General features: G+C 31.6%; 1 protein-coding gene across 4 annotated transcripts in view; it reads left to right on the top strand.

Moving 5' to 3' along the window:
• Window positions 1-18,584, top strand: part of LOC143048177 (midasin-like) — a 92,065-nt gene extending 73,481 nt beyond the window's left edge. For 2 of the 4 annotated variants that reach the window (XM_076221697.1, XM_076221701.1), the window contains 20 exons: window positions 377-613; window positions 1,147-1,284; window positions 3,020-3,292; window positions 3,894-4,064; window positions 4,701-4,839; window positions 7,079-7,197; window positions 7,392-7,490; window positions 7,809-7,970; window positions 8,415-8,516; window positions 10,592-10,696; window positions 11,198-11,389; window positions 11,907-12,107; window positions 13,954-14,043; window positions 14,324-14,439; window positions 14,808-14,982; window positions 15,179-15,252; window positions 15,914-16,028; window positions 16,568-16,780; window positions 17,428-17,475; window positions 18,107-18,584. In XM_076221697.1, the coding sequence (XP_076077812.1) occupies window positions 377-613; window positions 1,147-1,284; window positions 3,020-3,292; window positions 3,894-4,064; window positions 4,701-4,839; window positions 7,079-7,197; window positions 7,392-7,490; window positions 7,809-7,970; window positions 8,415-8,516; window positions 10,592-10,696; window positions 11,198-11,389; window positions 11,907-12,107; window positions 13,954-14,043; window positions 14,324-14,439; window positions 14,808-14,982; window positions 15,179-15,252; window positions 15,914-16,028; window positions 16,568-16,780; window positions 17,428-17,475; window positions 18,107-18,244 (2,907 nt within the window). In that variant the 3' untranslated portion in view covers window positions 18,245-18,584. The remainder of the gene's footprint in view (window positions 1-376; window positions 614-1,146; window positions 1,285-3,019; window positions 3,293-3,893; window positions 4,065-4,700; window positions 4,840-7,078; window positions 7,198-7,391; window positions 7,491-7,808; window positions 7,971-8,414; window positions 8,517-10,591; window positions 10,697-11,197; window positions 11,390-11,906; window positions 12,108-13,953; window positions 14,044-14,323; window positions 14,440-14,807; window positions 14,983-15,178; window positions 15,253-15,913; window positions 16,029-16,567; window positions 16,781-17,427; window positions 17,476-18,106) is intronic. The other 2 variants (XM_076221698.1, XM_076221699.1) reach the window with 2 other exon arrangements.
• Window positions 18,585-18,830: the final 246 nt, after the last annotated feature.

Below are 18,830 nucleotides of genomic sequence, written 5' to 3'. Positions count from 1 at the left end.
CTATTATTAATCTTAAATCCCTTTGTCTTATGTATGTAATTTGGCATGGTGATTATCAATGCAGATAGTTGATCAAGCAAACACTTATTACAATACTGTGAATTAACTTATCACTAAAAATATTTTAATGTACATTTTGATTCTACATTCTCAATTATTTTTGTTTGTTCTTTTATAAATAATATATTTTAAGAGTAACAAAATGATAAAGATGCCAAATTTGATACCCTCTTTGTCAATTTTAGCTTTTAAATTGTTTTAATTTTAGCTCCTTCTTGAAGATTTATAACATCTTTCATTAAAAAAGTATAGCAACATGTGTTCAATTTAAATGATGCTTAATAAAGTATATTTACATAACTATTTTAAATTGCAGATAACCAACAGTATTCAACATCTGATGGATCAGTTAATTTCTCATTGGAACAGTTCAGATCCAGATACTTTAAAGTCCAGTGTACCTTGTGTCAAGCTTGTATCACATTGTCTTCCTCTGTTACAACAGTATTGTGATGTTATAGAGTATTACTTACTACAGTCTCTAGCTGCTAACAGGACAACTGCCAAACTTCTGTCTGTATTGTTAGGGATATTTACAGAGCTAGCTTCAAAGGTGAGTTCTGTGCCCCATCTCTAGCCACTAACAGGACAACCGCCAAACTTCTGTCTGTATTGTTAGGGATATTTACAGAGCTAGCTTCAAAGGTGAGTTCTGTGCCCCATCTCTAGCCACTAACAGGACAACCGCCAAACTTCTGTCTGTATTGTTAGGGATATTTACAGAGTTGGCTTCAAAGGTATTATTACAGTACAGTCAGGGTCTAGGTCGATTAAAAATAAAATAAAAAATTGCTCAGACAAGTGGTTTTAAGATGTTTAACATGAAAAAGATGGATGGTATGGCTGACTTTATATATATTATGCAAATAATGAGTATCTTGCAATGTGCTGATTCAAAATGGATAGTTCTCTAACTGATTAAACCGTATATGATTATAAAAAAAGTATATATAGGAGTTGTTTCACATTTCCACAATCAAGTTGGTTAAAAACAAAAAACTAAACGTATAAAAAACAGTTTGAGTATGAAGTTTTTGAAAAGTCATAAGGACAAGCTAAAATCCAAGTTGATTTTATTTTGTGCAGGGTTTCTGTACTCCAGCTGAGTTTTCAGATGAGGTGGCCGGTGAAGGAGCTACAGACTTTGAAGACATTGAAAATGCTGGAATGGGTGAAGGGGAAGGTGTCAAAGATGTCAGTGATCAGATTGAAAATGAGGATCAGGTAAGGGAAAATGTCAAAGTTATTTTCTCCTTCTATAAAGAATTAAAATGTATAAGAGCTGTCAATCAAACAGGATAACTTGATTTCATACAATTTAAACTATCAGCTAACAATCACTGTTTTAGAATCTATTGGATCCTAGGTAATATTGTATCAAAGTGTACTCAAATACATTGATAGGTTAACATCTTCCTCAAGGATTCATATCTAACCAATGGGGAAACAACATTTTTCATTTTTAACCGGATTTTTGTGACAAAAATGTCGGTTATTGATTTGGGGATGTACGGCGGGCGGGCGGCAATCAAATGTTGTCCGTGCATTAACTCAGGAACCGTTCAATCAAAGCTTTTAAAATTTTAATATGTTGTTACTAACAACTAAATGAAGGTCAAGTTCAATAATGGCGATTTTGACTTTTACCGTTCAGGAGTTATGGTTCTTGAAAGATTGAAAAATGAAGTTTCCAGTCGTGTCCGTGCATTTACGCATGAACTGTTCTACTAAAGCTTCCCAAATTTTAATATGTTGTTACTGATGACAAAATGGAGGTCATGTTTAATAATGACGATTTTGACTTTTACCGTTCAGGAGTTATGGTTCTTGAAAGATTGAAAAATGGAGTTTCCAGTTCTGTCCGTGCATTTACGCATGAACTGTTCTACCAAAGCTTCCCAAATTTGAATATGTTGTTACTTATGACAAAATAGAGGTCAAGTTTAATAAAGACGATTTTGACTTTTACCGTTCAGGAGTTATGGTTCTTGAAAGATTGAAAAATGGTGTTTCCAGTCGTGTCCATGCATTTTCTCATGAACCATTCAACCAAAGCTTTTGAAATTTTTATATGTTGTTACTGATGACAAAATGGAGGTCAAGTTTAATAATAACGATTTTGACTTTTACCGTTCAGGAGTTATGGTTCTTGAAAGATTGAAAAATGGAGTTTCCAGTCGTGTCCGTGCATTTACGCATGAACTGTTCTACCAAAGCTTCCCAAATTTTAATATGTTGTTACTGATGACAAAATAGAGGTCAAGTTCAATAAAGACGATTTTGACTTTTACCGTTCAGGAGTTATGGTTCTTGAAAGATTGAAAAATGGTGTTTCCAGTCGTGTCCGTGCATTTTCTCATGAACCATTCAACCAAAGCTTTTGAAATTTTTATATGTTGTTACTGATGGCAAAATAGAGGTCAAGTTCAATAATGATGATTTTGACTTTTACTGTTCAGGAGTTATGGTTCTTGAAAGATTGTAAAATGGCGTTTCCATTCACGTTGTTGCATTTACTCATGAACCATTCAATCTAAGCTTTTCAAATTTTTATATGTTGATACTGATGACAAAATGGAGGTCAAATTTGATGTTGACAATTTTCACTTTCATCATTCATCAGTAATGGTTCTTGTGATATTGCCAGGACACAAATAAATATTAATAAATCCGGTTTGCTGTCGTTGTGACAGCCTCTTGTTTATGTATGAATAGTGACATTGTTCATTATCTTTTAGAACTCTATAACAGTAAATATGAAGATTTGCATTTAAGATATTTGATTTTGATTGAACATACATGTGATATGCCCTTCTTGTCTCTTTTAAGTGATGCTCCTAGTTGTATTTTGAGAAACAATTTCAATTTTTATTTTTTCACAATTTACAGAATATATTCTATCAAATAAAAATTTGAAATTTAAAAACCTAATACATACAACATATTTTATTACATAAAGCTTGATGAAGCCAGAAAACCAGGTGACAAACCAGAGGAAAAAAGTGACCAGCCAGACATACCTTCTGAGGACAATGCCATAGAGATGTCAGATGATATGGACGGCAAACTTCATGATGTAGACCCCCAAGAGGAGGGGGAGGAAGATGAGGAGGGTGAGGAGCAAGAGGAAATAGATAAACAGATGGGAGAGGTGGATGATCAGGGAGAAGATAAATTAGATGAACAGATGTGGGGCAGTGATGAAGAAGAACCTGAAGAACAAGAAAATCAGGTATGTTTATTGACTTATTTATGCATGTATGCAAATTTGTCCCCCATTTAATACTTAAAATCATATGAGTTCCCACAAAATATTGCATCTAAATTTAAAATGAATTACATCAAAATTAGAAAGAACTTGTTGCCTGACTTCAAGAGGTTATTTGGAGACAGATTTAGGCTCATTCGAGACAAAGTTCAGCTAAATACCAAAATTGTAAATATGTCTATAAGCAATTATAAGTAGGTAGTAGGTAACTTAATGCATTTTTTTCTAGCTTTTGGAATAAAATAAATGTTCATTATCACTGTCTCTCACAAAATTTGTAAATAATGCTGTAATATTCTTGCTGTTAAGATTTCATTATCAGTATTTATATGCATTTATATTTGTACACGAGTTGAAAATAAGACACTTGACTCTACATTCAGACCAGTGCAAAATTTTATAAATTTGATTACGGATTGAATATGTATGCTTTATTTTCCAGATACAATGTTGAAATTCCAAGAATAAATGAGACAAACAGATGTTTCAATTTTCCATACCTCTTTACAGTGCAATTAATTATTTTATGATATCAGAATAAAATTTACATTTATATTTTCCATAGAAAGAAGAGGAGGGACCAGGATCTGGCCAGGAAAGTAAGAGTGAACTAGTGGCCAAGGATGACAATGAAGGAGCTGAGGAAGATGATCAGAATAAGGAGTCTTCAAAAGAAAACAAGGACAATCCAGATGAAGAAAATAAACAGCCAAATGAACTTGATCAAATGGACACAGTAAGTTTTAAGGATCATGATTTCTCAGTGTTCACCAACCATATGAATTTATCCAGGATTTATTAAAACATTTTAAATGAACTGTGCAGCATATGATAATGAATCTTTCGTATATCAGCAGTGCAGTAAGGGTTGTTAATATTTATTGTTTTTGTTTATGAGTGAAGAAAGTGATACCTTCCATTTGTCCTTTCTTTTGATCTGCTTTTGTGGTCTCTTCACATCATCTCCAGTCTGGGAGGTTAAACTAATGACTTGATGGTTTGTATTCTATACCGGTACTTGTTTGAACTGAATTCATATGAGAACTTGATTAAAACATGCTAGATTACATGTTTTACAGTCTGCCAGGTGACAAGTTACATTTTCTAGACACATTATTCTACCCTTAGATTGCTTTCCCTCTAGCTATTTATCTGTAAATGTTACATACAGTTCAGATTAGCAAGAAATTTACTGTAAGAAAAGATTGAAATAAGAAAAACATTCATCATATCTTTACTGCAAATCTTGGATGATAAGGGAGTTAGAAAGAAAAAGTGCTTTCAAAAGCATAAATTGATGGTGTGGTTTCGACAATTAAGCTCACCCTAACATTTATCAGTATGTTTAAAATAATTTCTTTTACACTCTTAGTCAGAGTATGATGAGGACAAGGTAGATCCTTACCAAAATGAAAAGGAGCCAGAAAAACCTCCTAATGGCATGGACTTGCCAGATGACCTTCAGCTAGATGATGACATTGACAAAGAGGAAGAGGGTCCTGAAGGGCAAGGTAACTTAATTCAGAAATGGTTTTGTTAAGTGTTTTGAATTCTTGATTATGTAAAATGATCAAGATTTCTGATCCATACTTATATAAGTCTTTGAACTCCTTATACAGTGAGTAGATTCAGTTAAATTGTAGAATCTTCTATACATACTGGTTTTGTGCAGATATTTAATTTTTGGATTATGATACATTTTTTTTTAAAGTCAAACAGAATATTTTTCACTTCTTCCCTGTAGGGAGAAATACCTTCAAAATTGATGGACATCAAATGTTTTAAGTTAAGACTCATTTCTATGGTGTTTTATCACATGTAAAGTGTCATAGATAATTATTGTTATCATAGCAGTTATAGTTTAATTTCATTTCATTGCTATAATTATAATTTCCAACGGTTCAATAGTATAGTGGGAAATTATTGTAATAACGGTACTAGTGAATACTATTGATACGGGTACTTCTTATGTACACGTATAGATACATACATTTATCATATACTTAGACTAAATAACCTATGATTTTTACCGTATGATAATAGCATTAAATTAAAGTATTTTCCATATTTTCCGAATTGGTGCTTTGCGGGCTGATATGAAAAGTTTATCACATGCTTCGATTGTTATCACATGCCTTTCCGTAACGTTATCACATGGCATTCCGGTGATACTCGGCAAATTCCGGAAAATACACCTCAATGCTACATGTACGATTTCAGTGAAAAACATTACAAAGTAGTGTACAAAACAATTATTTGAATAGTGGAAAATATATTGTGTAAAATGATTAAATTAAATTAAAAAAAAAGAAAAAAATATTAAATAAATGCAGTTTTTAAGTTTTTCTGAAACATAATTTAGAAAGTTACTTTAAAAAAGTTGACTTTTCCAAACAATGTTCATTATGTATGTTGTTGAATTATTTTTTGTCGATTCGTCAATATTTAAATGATTTTTTTTCCTCAGTTGAGGCATATGATAGAAAGATTTCATATTGCATGTATCAAATTTTGGGTCCAACGTCCGTGAACTTTTTACTCTTTCAACTTCTTTTCGGGAACCACGTAGAAGGATCAATATATGAATCTGTTATTTTTCTCTACTGTTGAAGCATATGATAAAAAGATCATAACATGTCATTTTTCATATCGCATGTATTATCAGCCCTCGGTCAATATCAGCCCTCGAGCCATGCGGCTCTTGGGCTGATATTGAACCTAGGGCTGATAATACATGCGATATGAAAAATGCCATGTAATAATCTGATAGTATCACATGATACTGATATTTAGCGGGAATATTTTCCCTTGTTAGTCACTTCTAGCCAAGCATCAGACTGGACAACAGTGAAATAAACTTCATTTTCAATTGAATTGTTATTCTAATTTGTATTAAGTAGGGATTTATAAAGTAACTTGATTTATTATTTATTCCATATAGTATATTTATTCAGTTATACACAGTCCAAGTGTACCTCTCGAGACAGTCTTCCGAGCATTTGGGTTTGGACACAGGTTTCCAAAATTTTCCACTTTATTTAAAATGTAGTCTTTTGACTGCAGTTTAAATGGAGTTTGAACCGAGGTAACTCGTTTTTGTTGGTTTTTCCTGGCCGGCGGGATCGTTTATGACAGAGCCCATATTTTTTAACACAATTTACTCGTTTTTTTAAAGAATTCCTTATGAAAGTTTATTTATAGTGCATTGATACTTATGCTTCATGTATATTTTGTATATATATACAGTAGACTCCGGCCAATCGGATACCCAAAATGTCAGCTAAAAATATCCGATTGTCCGATATATTCAATTAGCCGATGAACGTATATTCCTCCAAGTTTTTTTTCAAAATTGACAGACACAACCCTAAGATACCAATAGCTATTATAGCTGCTTTATTAATGGAAATTTGTAACTAATCTCATTGTTTTTTCAGGTACAAGTTCGGATAATTCGGTTGATTGAGTAACAGATCAATCAGTTGATAATTATAATGTATTTTGTTTATCTGTCAGTCTATTGATTATTAATTATATTTATATTAATAAAATATGGGGTCCACCAGTATTGCTGGGCTATTGGCTATATATAGTATTTTAGTATTTATTGATATGCCTAGAAATAGTATTTAGTAAAGTTGATACTAATGTATTGAGTAACTTATTCCATCAATGATTTTCCTGTTATTTAGTGACATTTCACACATTTATAATATAATGTATTATTTGTGATTCTGTTTTATGTTATAGAAGAATCACAAAAAGAAGAACCATCAGATGACATGGATACAGAGAATATTCCTGATGAAGAAAATAGAGAAAATACAGATGATAAAAATGATGAAGAAATGTCACCAGAGGAGAAAGAGGTAAACAGATACATTCAGTATATAATTATATACCACAAAAGAAGGAGTATAGCAGCGAATATGGAACATTGTCCACATTAACATTTTAATTCAGAATAACTACATGCTCTCGTTGGTGTCACTACTTCAGTCCCGTGTTTATATTGAGTTTAATCTGCACAATTTAAGAATTTAATTTGACCTTTGTATATTAGCAGGAACAATCTGATGGATTAGAAAAGGAAAACACAGAAGATGAAAATGATGAGAGACAAGAAGAGGAAGGAAAAGATGAACCAGGATTTTCTGCACAGGTTTGTCTGAATGCAAAAACAAATGTAGAATTTTTATTGTAAATCAGATCTGATAACTAAAATAAATACAGATACAATGACAATATGATGATATACTAAAATTTAAGTATCTCCTGCAGAATAATCTTTTAGGTGTTCTTTCTTTGGTCTCATTTACATGTAAATACTTTTTTGCATAAAGTTTTAAAAGAAAATTACATATTTTATAGTAGATGTATTGTGAACTCATATAAAATTTTGATGATTTATCAGGTAAAAGAGGTCTACATTTGATACTACTTTGCTGTTTCTTTACATTTGACGTACTCTGTTTTAAAGGAACCAAGTGAAGAAAACCCTGAAGACCAAATCAAGGAGGAAGATAAAGAACAACCACAAGGGGCTGAGGTCAAAGGTCAGACAATACATGATTCCCAAAATGTGGAACAAAGTGATACAGCCCATGACCAAGCAGGAGAAAGTGAAAATAATCAGGAAGAAGTAATTAATTTTTAGATCATTAAGGCATTAAATGTAACATACTATACGGTAACTCATTTTAATGGATAATTTATTTGGGATTAAGCACTTTCTACACCACATCATTGCAATTTAATTTCCCTTTTTTCAAAACCATTTGATTATTTTCAAGTAAGGGAATATCCATGTTTTATGTATTTGTGATGATTTTTTTATTGACATTATTTATCTACTCACAAAAGCGAATATCTCAAGAAAAGAGTTGGTTTGCAATATATAATGGAGTCAAAAGCAAAGCAGCATCTTACATGTATGTGACGAGCTGGCTTTTATATAATGATGATCTGTTGTAAATATTGCAAGGTTTCATAGTCCCCATTAACTTCTCATTTCATAAAGTTGTCTTAGATATTAATGGAAGTTTTAGAATGATCTTTTCTAAAGTTTTATAATTTTCATTTGTAGGCTGAAGGAACAGGAACTGCTCAGTCAGAACTAGAAGAAGGTCATCAAGGTCAAAGTTCATCTAAGGTTACACAAGGTTCAAATTCACAGCAACAGAAGCAGGTATATACAAAATGAAGTATTAAGTCAATATTTTGGTCCTCCAATATGAATTTTACAATAGGATATTTTTCCATATCATTGTACACATAAATGTTTGGACTTTAGTCTGTTGGTGTGTATAAAGCAATATTTAAATCTCATCATTAACCAGTTGAAAAATGTTATGTTACAACTTTTATCTTTTTTTTCTTTTTCCCATTATTGATATAAATTACTGCTAGGTGACAGTTTAGTACTTAAACATCAAAGTTATAATGGTTACCAACAGTAGAAAAAAGAAACCAATCTGACTCAATCAAGTTCATTTGGATATATGGCTTACATGTTTAACATGTTAGATATTGCCATTTCTTAGCATTTGATTCTCTATGTTTTCTTACCGTTACAATAATGTTTTTGGGATACGATTGCATTCAAGCAATCTGTAGACTTATACTGGTGGCTCAGAGCATTGCCCTCACGTCAATCGTTTTATTCTAAACATTAAGGAACATCTCAGATTCTTATGATTATCTTGCTTTAAAAGGTAAAAACAAACAAAGGGATGAACTTTAACAACTTTCCTATAATGTTCTTTTCATAATCTTCATGTTTGATAATTCACTTACTTATATGCGTGTTTTTAACAACACAGAAAATCAGAATTACGCAGTATTTATATTTAGTGTTTTTATAAATTTAGAAACACGTTAGAGGGAATTCCCAGTTTTGATAAAATGCGAGAGTTCTCTGAATTCCGATAAATCTATTTCTGTCATATAAGAACTGAAGTGGAGTTTTTCTTATATTTTACCTTTATGAAACTGATATTTGAGATTGTACTTCCATAAAGAAATAGAGAACTATCTAGATCGTTTAATAAACATTTAATATACAATGTTCTTGCTCCAGGTTTTTTTTGGAAATTATGCGCATGCGTATAGTTTTCTTGACTTCGAGGGGTTTTCGATTGAATGGTTGCTCTGGATTCCCCACTCAATTAATTAATTTTTAACTCATGGGATCTTTTCTATGTATGTCTGCTATTGAAGGTTATTATTGTTGCATAATTTTAAATCATATGCATCATTTAAATTAAAATAAATATAGTCCACATCGTAGAACACCCCTTCAGGCGAAATGGAGTCTTCCATATTATTGTTTCGAGTTGTCTCCCTTCTGGAAGTAACTTCCGTGAATTTTGAATCAAAACAATACGTCGAGTATTAGCTCGTTCTGTCAATAAAGTGTATTATATTAAAAACGATCGCAATTTAAACCGATAAATGTGTACAGAAAGGAGTCATGATCACTGACCGAAAGGAAATTAAATATTTAAAGAGTTAGGAATGGGGTTCCTCCTAGAATTAACGTAGGAAAATAGGTGATAAGATACGAAGTGAAATACCTTCTCTCACTCTGAGTCTCAGTGACTGCTGTGGAAAGTAAACTTGGAATTGATAGTACAAAAATAAAACACAATAGGCCTAATTGCATTGTTCATACACTTTTATCTGGGATTGGCTATTTTGTAACTATTTTACATGTGCAGTTGAATCAGTTTTGAAAATGATATTATCCAGCTACATGTATACATGTGTCAATGAAACAACGACAATCGTATCCCTCAGAGCAATCTGCTCTTTGATTATTGTAAATTACTGGCCCACATAATATCAAGTAGACTTATCATCTACCTTAATAGGGGAAAAATAAAATATACAAATGCATTGATTAAATAGGAATGATGGTAACTTGACATTTATGTTGTTGATTATTCAATAATCTTTTAATTACTGTAAATTCTGAAATTATTGCAAGGGTTTTATTATTGCGAAAAATGCCACAGGGTTATAATTACAACAATTTTAACTCACATTTTGATTTTTTTTATAAGAATTAAACAAGATTTTATCCATATTGCAAAGAATATAATCACATTTTACTCTAATATAACAAAATCACAATAATAAATGCATACAATAATTTCTGAATTTACAGTATTGACATCTTATGATTGAGACTGAGGGTATGTGGATATATGTTTTTGCAGAGGGATTTTTTTTTTATGAATATGAGACTCTTAACAATTTCAGTTGAAGAGAAAGCCTGGTAAATCTGATGTTGATAGAAGTTTAGGTTCTGTGGAAGATAAATATAAGAAACTGAAGACCACTGACACTCCTGCAACAGAAAGTCAGGTAATAGTTCAACCTTAAGCATGTTTAGTTTTGGACAATTTTATTATCTCTCGGACATAACAATATCATTGTACCAATACTCTATGATTGGTTACCCATGATGAAAAACTAAAATGAAAACTAGCAGTAGAAGAATTAATATATTGTTTATGTCCAATATATATCATTGTATTTCAGTCTCGTTTGAAATGAAATTGTTATCTGGTGTACATTCATCACACATTTTGTTTTCTATTGATTACCATATGTACAACCAAGTATTATAAAATTCAAATACATCAAAGACTAATAAAAGAAATACTGTTATATAGAAGGAAACATTTTCAAGTCATTGATAGTTTTTATTCTTTTTATCAAATTCCACATAAGTTTGTTATCTTGCATTATATAATTCTGATAGGAAATAATAATTCTGCTTAAACATGTAGTGACTCACATTGGTATCAATAAAGAGTGAAAAGCTTGCATTTTGATCATAATCCATATTTTCATATTTTATAGGAAGATGAGTCTACGAGTAAAGAAGCTGATTTATATGAACATGTTAAAGATGCCACATCTAAATATGATACACAGACAGTTGATACTGCTACGACAGAACAGCAGCTAGAACAACCTCTAGCTAGTCAGGAGGGGGAGGAGTGTGAACAGGATGACGATGTAGATATGGCTGATGATGATACTGACCAAAAGGTAAACTAGAAAATAAATTATAATAGTGTAATGGGAATTCAGAAATTATTGCAATGTTTTTTTTATTGGGAAAGATGTGACAGGGTTATAATCACAATAATTTAAACTCGAAGTTTGAATTTTTTTTTATATATTAAAAAGGATTTTTCTCAATATCGCAAAAATGTAAAATCCCAATTAGTCTAAAATGTCAAAATTGCAATTTTTTATAAATAAATGCACTCAATAATTTCTGCATTTACAATTATCATATTTGGATTCATATATATTAGCTAAAAAGTTTATGACAGAAAAAGAGCTGCAATTTTGAACGTTGGAATACTAGTCTTTGTCTTATTAATGATCATGAGTTTATAACCTCCTGAGTAAAAGCATCTATAGACTTGCACCGAATAAATTATTCTCTCATGTTTAAAAAATATATGTTTATGTTTCAATTTAGGGAATAATGGATAATATAATTTTTTTTACAATCTATTTTACACAGTTATGTTATTACTGTTTATATTTACTGCAGACTGAAGACATTGAGATGCAGCAATCATTGAAATTAAAATCAAGGAAAAAAGAAATGCAGGGAAATGGTGATGTGAAGGAATTAGATGATGTTACCATGGAGAAAGTTAATATCCCTGGTGATGTTATAGACACATTGACAGTTGGTAGGGGTCCTGTGTCCACCATACATACAAAGATGGAATACCTTCACACTGATGTGGTAAGATCCAGGACTGGACTTTATAGCAAAAGTCTTGTTAGTTAAGTTTTTTTGGGGTGGTTTATTAAAGAGGGAAGGTTTCTTAGCGAAAAAGGAATATTTACAAGGATCTACATTCAATATATTCTGAGCTCTTCTCTGTGGACATGAGATTATCTTAGTTGCATGAGAAGTGTCACAAATGTATTGAATGTGCCAAAATTTAAAGGGCCGTGCCATAAGATACACAGCATTGCAAATGATTGATGGTTGATTATTTACTAAGTTGATATATGTAGAGGTTGCAGAGCTCCAGATAAGAATTCACAAATTGGGGTTTTTACCCACCATTTTCTTAAGTAATTGGGTGATAAAGGTTTTTAATTGCATTATCAATTCCAATTCACCCCTCAAGTTAATATCAAATTGGGTTTTTCACCACAAAGCTCCTTAATGTATTGGGTTTTTTCATTAACACAACATTGAATATTTAGGCAATATCAACCCCAGATGTTTTTCCATCTTAAATATGTTTCTTTCTTTGTATATGTGCTAGCTGTTTTATTTTGTTTCTACACTGACGAGCAATAATTTGTAGGTTTAATTTGTGTCCCCGGGGTTTCAAACCTTCTGCCAGTGTTGCATTTTATCACAACTGAGTTATATAAACTGTAAAAAACGGATATGTGCATTCACAGGCACTCGTCTCAGAATTTTTTTTCCCTATATACCGTAATATTAAAAATTCTGAGACGAGTGTCTGTGACTGTGTGTGTATTCACTCGTAAAATCAAGGAATTGTATATTTAAATATACAATTCCTTGGTAAAATGAAGGGAAAAAAGATAGTATATAAACTCTAATTATACTTGAATCCTTTTGTTTTATTCAATTAACATAAATCTAGGTTAAGTTGTCCCTAATTAGAACTTTTGGTTTCCGATGCTTTCCAACTACATATCATGTCATAATTGTTTTGGCATTCACTTTTTCAAACCGATTTCGTTTTTGACGAAACCCCGTGTTTATTATATAGCAATGTTCTCGTTAAGGTATGCACGCACGGCCGTGCATTCGATGGACGCTTCCTAAAAACACTGGCTGAATCTTGTTATCATCATAACTTTTCCTCAGATATTCAAAAGAAGCTGAAAACATGCTTCTATTCAATATATAAACGGACATTCACTCTTGTTTTAATTCAATGTATGTTATGATAAGTCCCGAGCAATTCGAAAAAATATGACAACAGACACACGCTAATTGGATAAACGCCGAGAACATTGAAATGTTTTCAAAAACACGTGTACCTTTTGAGCAAGGGAAAATTCCAACAGGGACCCATTTCAGCTACTTGTTGCAGGGATCTATTTTTAGAGCGAAAGGACATTTCCAATCATAGATATCATAAAAATAGATTTACGCAACGACTGTAAACAGATAAGGGTAAATAACGCAAACGGTAGCCAATGAAAGGGTTGAGAACTCATGGTTTTGGCATATAATTGGGTTTTCCTGTGTATTTATTGGGTTTTTGAACCCTGCAATGGGCAATTGCATTGGGTTTTTCATTATTTGTATTGCGTGATCACGCAAATACGCAGCTTATCTGGAGCTCTGGGTTGTAATGCTACCAATAATGTTTGTATTACCATAGAGAAATAACTATGAATGAAATGAAATGATAGTACATGTAAAATCAAGCTGAAGGACGCCTCCGGGTGCGGGAATTTCTCGCTACATTGAAGACCTGTTGGTGACCTTCTGCTGTTGTTTTTTTATTTGGTCGGGTTGTTGTCTCTTTGACACATTCCCCATTTCCATTCTCAATTTTTATGTTATTAACCATTGGTAAATCTTATTTCAGAAGGAGGAAGTTAATGTTGAGAAACTGAGGGAAGAATTAGAAAGTCAGCTGACATCCTGGTCACATACAAATAGTGATAATGCTCTTCCTGTAAGTAATCAAATCTAACATGTACACTGTTGTGTGATCATAATTTGGATACATGCTTAAAAATTTATAGAGATCATCAGTTACTAAAATTTAATATATTGCACAAGAAATATTAGTCAATATTGAACTGTACTAAAAAGAAAACATGATTTATATAATACTATGCTCATGATAAAATTTGAAATCACGGCCCAGGCCATACATGTGTAAATTTCCAATAAATCTATGGCATCCATGAATTATTTCGTAATTTTAACATTGTTTGTACAAAAATTTACAGGAGGAGGCAGCTGCTGAGGCCTGGAACCAATATGAAGTTTTGACCTCTAACCTTTCTCAGGAATTATGTGAACAGTTGAGGTTGATATTAGAACCATCACAGGCCACCAAACTCAAGTACGTTTTGAACTCAATACTCTTATCATAACATACAAATCTGTTTATACTGATACCACCACTGGCCTCTTGGAATTGTCTTTGCTGCAACAATAGATTGGTCACAGAAGCTTTGAATTTGTTCCAAGATGTCAGATGAAATATTTTGCTACAGATTATTTGTTATTTTTACAGAGGAAAAATGAAATTGATTATTGACATTATGGGATAATCTACTTATAAGAAATCATCACATAGTGGTATATAATGATTGAATTTAATGAAAAAGAATAGAAATATTAGCTCTTTGATTTCAGTCATGTAAAGTTTGATTTTTTTTCCCCATATGATTTAAATATTAGAAAAACAATATGCTTGTATATTCTCAGGGGTGACTACAGGACAGGAAAAAGATTGAATATGAGGAAAGTAATACCTTATATAGCTAGTCAGTTCAGGAAAGACAAGATCTGGTTGAGACGTACCAAACCAAGCAAGAGACAGTACCAGATTATGTTAGCTATAGATGATTCCTCTAGTATGGTGGACAATCATTCTAAACAGGTGAAGAATGGTCAAATTTTTTCATCTCAATTTTTGAATTGATTATTGAAGTGAAGATCCCATAGCTATGTGACTCCAATACAGTCAAACTCAACCTGATATTGAACTTTAATGGTTGTTTCAAATGAAATTCATTGACAATAGTTTATGTTCATTAAGCATTTCTTTTATAACTTTTTATCTGTTTGTCTTTCAGCTTGCGTTTGAATCTTTAGCCATGATATCCAATGCTTTGACATTATTAGAAGCAGGAGAACTGGGCATTTGTAGGTAAGTTGATAGAGCAATTGTAATTGAAACAAGATGGTAAAAATACCTTAAGAAAATAAAAAAAAGGATTGTTATAAGAGGTTCCAAAGTTTGATGGAAATAAATAATAAATTATATATTAAGTTATAACAAAAATCAGAAATAAATTCAAAACATATAAACTGAAAGTTTAAAGAATTTATGCATCCATGATCTTTTCTTTGTAAGCAATGTTCTTGCATATCATACTAAGAAAAATAAAACTTTATAGCAATTGATTGGAAAATTGCTGTTTCAGCCTGCATGCCTACATTGTATTGAAACAAAATTGTTGGAGTTATTGCCATGGAACAAATAAAGTATGTGTGCCAGATCATGATTTTATGTTAAACTGTGCATTGAATGAGATAACATCAATGGAATAATAATGTTTCGGCAAACATCTTTTTTTTTCAATAATGTGCAAAAAAAGTTCTTTCTGTGAAATGACATCAGTCTCATTCACCTTTCTGTTTAATATCACAATAATCAAATCAAAGAAGTTATGATGTCATAATTGAATTTTGACCGAACAAGCCAACCTCACTTTTGTGAAGATGAGGTTGGATAGGGATTAGAGGACTTATTAATGTTTGTTAATAATTGCTAACATTGATATATATATTTTATTTTGTATTTCCAGCTTTGGTGAGAATGTTAGACTGGTTCATGATTTCAATGAGCAGTTTTCTAACCATTCTGGAGCCAAACTTTTACAGCATTTTACTTTTGAACAGAAGAAAACAAAAATTGCACAGGTATGTTTAAGAAAGAAATTGAATAGCTGCATAATTCCCTTTTTTACTGTTTATTTTTAGTCTATATTTCATTTGTGATAAGTAATATAGTAATCCATTCTTGCTATAGGTCAAGAGCTTAAGGGGTTTGACCGTATGGGTTTTGGTATTTGTATATGAGAAGTTACCTTTTAAAAAAATTTTGTCATGCCTTTACGTATCTGTCAGACACCTACTCCCTGTTGTCTGAACCTGGGAACAACTGGTCAGATATGCTTTGCATAACTATATGTGCATTCTTGTTCTGGACAGTTTAATATGGTTACCAACCCCTTAAAAAAATTGTTTTCAGATGAATTGGGTTAATTTCTTGGGTGTCTTTATATATTTATACACATTTGGCTTTATCAGTTTTTGGTTTATTGCATTCCTGATGAAAAAAAAATTACAAATTTGATTGCACTAGTCATTGCAGATGTGTATTTAAATGCTGCAAAATATTTTACCTTGATTTTGTAAAAATCTGCCAAAAAGTGAACTAATGGAAAATTTAATTTCAGCTTCTGAAGCAGATTACTGTACATATGATGGATGCTAGATCTAGACAGCGTGGCATGATGGGTAATCCAGACACTGCCCAATTACTATTAATAGTATCAGATGGGCGTGGCTTGTTCATGGAAGGAATGGAGACAGTAAAGTCTGCTGTTAGACAAGCAAGAGAATCAAACATATTTCTAGTGTTTGTTGTCATTGACAACCCTCAGGCAAAGGTATTTTACACATTTACTTCCCTTACCAACTCTACTAAACTATTCTTAGGGCATATCAATGAAGTACTACAATCTTTATAAATAGCCAATAGCCCAAAAAGACTAGAAGTATTAGATACATATACATGTAAGAAGTACCTGTATAAGTAGAATTCAAAAGTACTGTTTTGATAGTTTTTCCAACTATGCTTTTGAACTGTGGGAAATTATGATTAAAAAGTTATGAAGCATTGATAGTAAAACAAATGGGCTAAAACTTTGTTATGCATTTATACATAGACATTGACATTCTTCTACACATGAACAGTGTTTTACACACGCATAAACATTACTATTCAACCCCACATACACATTATATAACATTACACTACACAATTTTCTTTAAATATATGTATCATGTATATCTTTAATTAATAAAATATTTATTCATATCATTGTTATTTCAACCTAATATAAAAAAAGAAGATGTGGTTTGATTGCCAATGAGACAACTGTCCACAAGAGACCAAAATGACACAGAAATTAACCCATACCGCATAGTCAGCTATAAAAGGCCCTGAAATGACAATGTAAAACAATTCAAACGAAAAAAGAAAACTAACGGCCTTATTTATGTACAAAAAATGTAAGCATTGTATATTTTGTAGGATTCCATTCTAGATATCAGGGTACCAGTATTCAAAGGAGCAAATAGTGTAAGTCAGACATTTCTAATGGAATGGATTTAAAAATATGATTTGAATATTATTAAGGGTTTGTCATTCATTTTCCATTGTGAACAATTTCTGCAAAACTTTAATAAAAGTAATTGATTCAGCTGCCAATGAAGGGAAATTTGACAAAGCAATAATTGATTAAAAAAATGACTTTTAATATAGCTTTCTCCTTTCTTGGAAACTTTTATAAATTGCAAATTGTCAGTTGCTTTCAAATTTTTGAATCACAACGGATATGTTAAATGCTGTCATTTTTGACCAGCAGTCTTACACTTTTGAGAAATGCAGCATTTGTTTACTTTTTATAAGTATTGTTTCTTCGTTTTTTCAAGAAGAAATGCTTGTAGATTAAGGTAACAAGTTTTTTATGAATTAACTGATGAGATACCTGGTTTTTTTAGTAAAAGAAATGTATAGCAAGTAAAACATTGTTTAGATTGATTATTGCTTGCCTAACATCCAGTGTCATAGAATACTTAGAACAAGTGAAAACTCAATAAAAAATATGAATAATATGAGATTTTTTGTAAAATCAATGAGACTGCTGCATCACCACATTAATTAACCATAAGACATATATATCTTGACTAAAGCAAACTTTTTTTTTCAGATGCCAGAGATTAAGTCATACATGGATAACTTCCCTTTCCCATTCTACATTATACTGAGAGACATTAATTCTTTACCACAAGTGTTGTGTGATGCTTTAAGACAATGGTTTGAACTTGTGACATCTACGGACAGTTGATAATACAGTGTTGCAAGCAGTGGTTTTAAATAATTCTCGTGGAAGTTTTATGCCAGAAATTTGCACCAAAACTGAATTGTCAGGAATTAACTTGCAATAGTGTTTAGTACTTTTAATCTTGAAATAAACAGTAAACATATGTGATTGTTTAAAGTAATGTATGCAAATATTTTTAATTGAGAAATTTTACTTGCCTGAAAAATGATACACAGGAAAAGGATTTCCTTGTTAGCGGATAGTTGTTAAGTTTACAGGCTGTTACTGATGAGAAATTATTTTATGGAAAAACTTAATACAATTAAGTTTAAAATTAAAATACCTTACTATCTTTTCTGTTAAATTATTCCTCCTCTCTTATTACACAAACTAGATGTACACCAACTGATAAATGTGTGGGATTGTATATTAGTCTTGTCTTTTGTTTGTAAAATAAGAAGATATGGTATGATTGCATTGCCAATGAGTAAATCTCCATTTGAGACCAAATGAGGCAGACGTTCACAATTATTGGTCACTGAACAACCTTCATCAATGAAGAAACCCTCAACTACATAGTAATCTATAAAAGGTCTAGAAATGAAAAATG

Source organism: Mytilus galloprovincialis, chromosome 10, assembly GCF_965363235.1.
Source record: "Mytilus galloprovincialis chromosome 10, xbMytGall1.hap1.1, whole genome shotgun sequence".
In the NCBI taxonomy this organism is placed as follows: domain Eukaryota; kingdom Metazoa; phylum Mollusca; class Bivalvia; order Mytilida; family Mytilidae; genus Mytilus; species Mytilus galloprovincialis.
The sequence above is the reverse complement of the archived record's forward strand: the minus strand, read 5'-3'. Positions and strand labels throughout refer to the sequence as shown.